The sequence below is a fragment of the Mustela lutreola genome, chromosome 5 (genome assembly GCF_030435805.1).
Source record: "Mustela lutreola isolate mMusLut2 chromosome 5, mMusLut2.pri, whole genome shotgun sequence".
Taxonomy (NCBI): Eukaryota; Metazoa; Chordata; class Mammalia; order Carnivora; family Mustelidae; genus Mustela; species Mustela lutreola.
The window spans coordinates 74,340,832-74,347,941 of record NC_081294.1 but is presented as its reverse complement, the minus strand read 5'-3'; the positions used below and the strand labels follow the sequence as shown (position 1 = coordinate 74,347,941).

The following is a 7,110-nucleotide window of genomic DNA, read 5'->3' as shown; positions in this document are numbered from 1 at the left end:
CAAATGATTTGCAATAATAGTGGCAAGACCATTCAACAGGAAGGCGACAGTCTTTCCAACAAATGTGACTGTGAAAACTGGATGTTTGCATGAAATGAACACAGACCCTTATACCATACACAGAAACTAACTCAAAATGGGTGAAGGATCTAAACGTAAACACTTCTGGGAGAAAACATAGGGGAAAAGCTTTACGACAATGGATTCAACAATAATCTCTAGCATATGGCACCAAAAGTATAGGGAACAAAAGAAAGACAGACAAATTGGACTTAATAAAAATTAAACATTTTTCTCATCAATGGGCACTATCAACAAAGTTAAAAGGTGTGGCGCCTGGGTGGCTCAGTGGGTTAAAGCCTCTGCCTTCGGCTCAGGTCATGATCCCAGGGTCCTGGGATTGAGCCCCGAATCAGGCTCTCTGCTCAGCAGGGAGCCTGCTTTCTCCTCTCTCTCTGCCTGCCTCTCTGCCTACTTGTGATCTCTGTATGTCAAATAAATAAATAAAATCTTTAAAAAAAAAAAAAGTTAAAAGGCAACCCACAGAAAGGGAGAAAATATTTGCAAATCATATATTTCATGAAAGATTAATATCCAGAATATATAAAGAATTTTCAGTAACATTCAAGAAGCCAATAACGTAATTCAAAACTGGGCAAAGACTTGAATAGATATTTCTCCAAAGAAATACAAAGGGCTGATAACCACATGAAAAGATGCTCAAAATTGCTCCTAATTAGGGAATGAAATGAAATCAAAACCACATCCATTAGAATGGGTTTTATAAAAACAGAAAACAGCAAGGCAAGAATGACATGGAGAAACTGAACCCCTGTGCACTGTTTGTGGGAAGTAAAATAGCACAACCACTGTGGAAGCGGTATAGCAATTGCTCAAAACTTTAAAGATTTTATTTATTTGAGAAAGAAAGAGAGAGCACGTGCATGCATGTGCCCGGGGGTGGGAGAAGGGGCAGGAGGAGAGGGACAAGGAGGCTTCTCCCTGCTGAGCACAGACACCAACACTGGGGCTCCGTCCCAGGACCCTGAGATCACGACCTGAGCCCAAATCCAGAGTCAGGTGCTCAACTGACCGAGACACCCAGGAGCCCCATTTCCTCAAAAAATTAAAGATGGGATTACCATACGATCCAGCAATTCTTTTTGGGGGTATATACCCCAAATAATTGAAAATGGACTCAAATATTTGTACACCCATGTTCATAGTGGTGTTATCCACAATAGCCTGCGAGTGGGAGTAACCCATCCTCCATCAATGGATGAATGTGGCGTATGAGCAATGGAAGATTCCTCAGCCTTGAAAAAGAAGGACATTCGCACACATGCCATCACATGGACGAACCCAGAAAGTGGCCTAAGGCAAAAAAACCAGTCACCCAAGAACAAGTACTGTACGATTCCATTTATATGAGGTACCTAGAGTGGTCAAATTCATAGGGACAGAAGGTCAAACAGAGATGACCAAGGCCCGGGGGAGGGGGTGAGCAGGGGGAAGGAGAATGCAGAGCTCGTGTTTAGTGGGTTTCAGTTTCACCCAATGAGATGAAAAGAATCCTGGAGATGATCGCACTACAATGGGAATGTACTTGATGCCACAGAACTACTCATTTTTATTAAAATGGTTGGAAAGAAGAACCTGCATGGCTCAGTCAGTTGTGTGTCTGGCTCTTGGTTTCCACTCAGGTTGTGATCTTGTGGGTCATGGGATCCAGCCCTCCATCGGGCTCCCCACTCAGCGCAGAGTCTGCTTGAGAGTCTCCCCTCTGCCTCTCCCCCCACTCATGTGTGCTTGCTCTCTTTCTCTCTCTCTCTCAAATAAATGAACAATCTTTTAAAAAATGATTAAAAAGGTAAATTCCCTGCTGTGTATATTTTACCACAATGAAAATGTGATCAGGACATACTGTTCTTTCCACCCAGAGCCCCCTCCCCGGCCCCCCGCGTTCTTCAGGGTGCTCACTCCATTGTCTCTCTCATTGATAAGTGCTTCCGGATGGGACAGCCTCCTGCTCTGGATGGTCTGTGTGGTCGTCTCCCATAGGCCTGAGACCACAGCCCGAAGGTTCCTGGGTAGCAACAAGGACCCCTCCCCCAGGTCCCAGAGTCCTCTCCCCACCAAGAAGTTAGTTGTGCCTGAGGCTCTGTCTGGAGTCCTTTAGCCCCTTCAGGCCTACAGATGGGTGTGTGTGGGGGGGGAGGGGTGTGAGTGTGAATGTGTGACCGTGTGAGAGTGTGTACATGTGAGTGTGTAAGCACTTGGGAGTGTGTGCACTTCCCTGAACCACCTTGGTTCCAGATTTGGTCACCGGATCCCACGGAGAAGATGTTTCTTTCTTTGCCAGGCAGGCATGGCCAGAAGTGGCCTCATTTGACTTCTCGGGAGAGGGCGCTGGGCCCATCCCTCATTCCATGGCCTTCTCTCCTGGCTTTGGAAAGTTTTCTGAGCACAGTATTCCGGGCAGCTCCTCTCAGACCATGACACTGAATTATGGCTTCAAGCAGAGAGGGAAATTTCCCCTGCCAGGGCCCTTGTGCTCAGGGTCTTTCCGGTGCTCTCTACCCCGAAGGCCTGCCAGCTGCCTAGTGACAGCAGAGAGAGAAGGGAACTAGCAAAATGCTTGGCCTTCCTCCCACTCCTTCCTTTTCCTCACTGGGGCCCAAGGGGCAGGGGTCAGCCCAGCACTAAGCAACCTCCTGGTTGGGCTGCCCTCTGGCCTTCTGTCGGAGGGGAACACGGGGCAGGTGCACACCTCCCTCCAGCAGTCCCCCCAAACATCCAGCCCTGGGCATCCGTTCCCAGATAGGAGCCCCTAATCCTTAGCCTGGGGTCTCCAAGAACAACATAGGTGGGGGTGAGGGGTATCAGGACCCAAAAAAGAGAGCTTTATCTTTTTTGGCTGGGAAGGGAAGGCAGGACCAGCTGTGTGTGGTGCTCAGTATGTAGGAAGGACACTCCAGCTGAAAAAGTGGAGTGTCCTTGTCAGGGAGGCTGGGATGGAGGCCGGGCAGCGATCACAGGCACAGAGGGAGGGGTCTGGGCATTTTTAAGGAACTTGTGTTGGTTTTTATTTTAAATGAAGGGATCTTTAAAAGTGATCCTAACCGCTTCTTAGGATTCTGGTGTTTTCTTGGTCAGTCCGGGCTGTGCATTTCGGGTGCTTAAATCAAGTATGGAGGCAGCATATCCAGCAAGAACTAGCCGTCACTGGCAGCCCAGCCAGCACGGCCCCTGGGGCTGGGTGAGCAGGGCAGAGCCGTGGAGCAGGACGGGGAGCTGCAGAAGGCTGTCACCTCTCAGGACACCCCTCCCTGAGCCCTTCACCTCCAGGAGAGCTCCTACACCGGCTCTCATCCCCCCTCACTTCCAAGAGCTCCCAGCATCTCTTCCTCCATCCCTACTTCCGCAGATTCTTCCTCATTTGTCACGGAAGCGCAGGCCACAGTACCATTATCCAATGTGCAGCATCCTTCCCCATGAGCACGGACGCTTCACGAGACTGAGGCCTCACACAGATATTTGTGGAGGGACCGAGGAGCGCTGTGGAGTGGTGGATGAGTGGCTGTAGGTATGACAGGTCGTGTCTGTCTGCCCCAGACTCAGCGGGACAGGCTCCATCTGGGCCGCCACCGCTGTCCCCAATCATGGTGCTGAGTTCTGTGTCGGTCTCTAGGTCCTGGAGGTAAAATGACCTGTCTCCAGGTAAGGGGGCTCTCTTTGGCAGACACCAAAAAAGGGCTCTCAGCTGCATGGATCCTGAGCAACACCAGATAGCGGGATAGAAATCAGGATACCTAATGCTGTGCTAGGCATCTTGTGGGAATCGTCTTGTTTCTTCTGCAGGATGGACCTCAGATGGAGATGCTCTGGTCAGCCCCCTGGGACCATTCTGGGAACAGGCCCTGACAGTTTAAGGCCACACAGGCAGGGTGGTGATGCTCTGGCTGCACTAGGCTGTCAGTGCTGAGGATATTTCAAAATGGAGAAGACCAAAGGATTTGTGTGAGGGTTGGCACAGGGGGTATTGGGCCTGGAAAACCTGGACAGACTCCCATGCCAAATGGTGGTCCCCGGGAGGCAGAACGCTTGGGTGCCGGTCCCGGCTCAGCTATCTGCTGTGCTCCCAGGGCCTGTCCCTTTCCTGAGCCTCGGCCTCCTCATCTGTATAATGGGACCATGCAGGAACCTCTCCACAGCGTAGTGCCAAGCATTCAAAAGTCCAACACCAAGGCAGGGGTCACAAGGCTGAATGGGAGATGGGGACTTCCGGCCAACAAGAAGAGGCAAGGGAACACAGAGGACTCGAGCCCCCAGGGCCCATAGAGGCTGAAAGGAAAATGAGTTCGACAAAGATAGAGCATGTCCCACAGACCATCCCCTTGGGGCTCCTTGTCACGCTGCTCCTGGGTGCAATCTCCACAGAAAGGACCAGCACAGCCCCAAGAAGCAGACAGCCCCCTGACCTGGTGAATACCCAGGCCGGCCCGCGCTTCCTGTCCACACAGGAATACGTTTCTTTAGTTTTATTATTACAAACACACGATGGCTCTGCCACACCTGGGAAATCCTGGGCTCTGCATGCTCTCTCTCTCTCTCCCCTCCCTTTCCTACCTGGACAGGGCCACCAAGAAGCGTCCAAGCCGCGTGCAGGCACAAGACATGTCTGACAGAGCGATTCAACTCATAGCTTATAACGATGCCATTTCTCCAGTTGTGAAAGAGCTTTACAAAAACTGTGCCAGGACTCCCCCCACCCACCCCCATGATGCTGGACTGCCTGATCTGTGTTCTGTGAGCGCCACAAAACTTCAGCCCCCTTTTTCAGAGCACTTGGCACAGGCGGGAAAGTCCACATTCAGGACAGGTCCTTTTCAAAAGCGACTATCGGGCAGGGACATCCAGGTCTCCACAAGCAGTGGGTTAACAAGCCATGTTTGGGGAAAAAAAAAAAAAAAAAAAAAGACATCTCTTTCCCTCCTCCCTCCACCCACCCAGGGCTCAGATCTCATTCTGGTGCAGCCCAGGTACACTGAAGTGTGATATTTGGTTTCAGAAACATTCAGTCTCTTTGGTAAACTCAGAGAAAGTGGCGGTGAGCTGCCGATGTGCGTTCTTCCCATGTCCTCCGCGCTAATGTTTCATCCTCTCTAATAACCGCTGATACACGGGGGCTGGAAGAGAGAAGTTTCCTAAGTGGAAAGGATGCGTATCTGTCTAGGACAGAGCCACGTGCAGGGCCATTAGGTCCTCCGCCTGCTACCCTCCCCTGCCCCCCTGCTTTTTGGTTTGGGAGACGTCCTGTCTTACTCCACAATGGAACAAAGATCGTGATGTCTCGGTCCATGATGTAATGGGAACTGGGACTTCTGCCATCTACCAGCTTTGACCTCAACCACCATGTGCTCCTGCTAACGGCACATGCAATATTCCCAGGTTCCCAAAGCCAAAAACTCACAGCAACCTTCAAAGGCTGGTGCTCTTAGTATCTCCATCTCACAGAGATGGGAACTGGGTGTTCTGCGTCTGACCCCAAAGACCACACTTGTTTTATTGCACCATGGCATTCTCATCTATATACAGCGGATGGCAGGTTTGTGCCTGCGCAGGGGGGAAGGCCCGAGCACCTGTACAGAGGACTTTAAACCCAGGCCAGACTTACCTAGTTTCACAGAGGTCCGGGCGGCCTGAAAGAAAACACCAAGTGTCAGGTTTCTAGTGAAAGTTGTACCTGCCCCGGCTCGTGGCCCCATGGCTACCCCTACTCAGAAAAAATGCTGGGGGTGAGGAAGAGGAAGGGGAGTGTGTAGCTACTGGGTCCTAGAGGGCCCTCAGGTGGTCTTGGCAGCCCCAAACACAGTGTAAGCCCCAACCAAGTAGAGTCTGGGATAGATATTTCTGGGAGACCCCAAAGCCAGGCTTCCACCGAGAGTGCAGCCTAGAGTTTGGGGAGCTGGGGCAGCATAGTGGGTGGCCCTCAAGAGTAGGAGCTCAAGGCCAAGTCCCCTTCTCAAGGGTCACAAAGAAAACCTCTGTCCAAAAGTAAAGGACACATTCCAGCTCCAGGACTCTGGGTAACAGCACCTCCAGCAGCTTCTCTCGAAAGGCAAACTTTCTATAAGGTGCCCAGGTTCCTGAAGGGCTCCACCTCATGCAAAGTAGCAAAGGAGACTGAGTGGGGCTTCTAGGCCCTGGGCAAGCTGGGGAGCAGAAAGAGAAGCGCAGGAAAAATCGGAGACGTTCTAAGGAGGAAGCAGAGCTGAGGCAAGGAAGGGAGGTTCCCCCAACACCTGCCCTGTATCCAGATCCCACACCACTGGCTCAGAGAGCCCCAGCTTTCCCCAAGACAGGCCATGCCATGAAAAACAGAAGGGGATTTAGAGGTCCAGGCTCAGGCCAGGCAAGGCCCGGTAAGGTGAATCCGGGATGGGTGGCCTTCCTTGGACAGATGAATTCCAGAGCTTTATCTGTCCTCACCAGCAGTGGCTTACCCATGGAATGAGGGTCAGAGACCTCAGTTTAAAGGCCCCAGCTTTTGCTCACAAAGGAAATAGGGGCTGCCAGGGCTCTTTCCTCAGAACTCCACTCAGGCCAGTGCTAAGGATGCCTGTATGGAAGTGGGGAGAAGTTTCACAGAGTCCTGGGAAAGCACAAGGAAGGAAGACAGGAACCCGGAGAGCCCCCTGAATGGGCCCAAGCAGAGGACCCACGGCTGCTCCAACCACAGGCAAACCTAGAGGCATCTCACCCTGGAATATGCTGATGCCTGTTTGAAGATTTCAAGTGCAGAGTCTGCAAGTTCATCCCCTCGCTCCTGAGGTTTGATGGCTGGAGACAAAAGAAGATGCAACACTGGTGAAAGCAATGCTCTTAGCACAGCACTGACAGCAAGCAGGACTGAGGGGCACTGTTGGGCTTGCTGGTTCACGTTCTCCCATGGATTTTTTCCTTCATAACTTTCTCTAGTTCACAGCGGAATGTGGCCCATGGGGAAAGAACGCAAAGAAAGGTGAGTGTACAGTGCAGACGGAGGCTGGACCCAAGTTCAGTCTTGCTGGAGGTAAAGAGAATTCCCATCAGGCACGATGGCCTAAG

The 7,110-nt window shown here is 51.5% G+C and overlaps 1 protein-coding gene across 1 annotated transcript in view; it reads right to left on the bottom strand.

The window, feature by feature from the left end:
* Window positions 1–4,526: 4,526 nt before the first annotated feature.
* The window catches only part of TGFBI (transforming growth factor beta induced), a 32,460-nt gene continuing 29,876 nt past the window's right edge, over window positions 4,527–7,110 (bottom strand). Inside the window, exons 15-17 of the mRNA XM_059174639.1 lie at window positions 6,764–6,843; window positions 5,678–5,702; window positions 4,527–5,189 (exon numbers count right to left, since the gene is read on the bottom strand). Of these exons, the coding sequence (XP_059030622.1) occupies window positions 5,149–5,189; window positions 5,678–5,702; window positions 6,764–6,843 (146 nt within the window). The 3' untranslated portion in view covers window positions 4,527–5,148. The remainder of the gene's footprint in view (window positions 5,190–5,677; window positions 5,703–6,763; window positions 6,844–7,110) is intronic.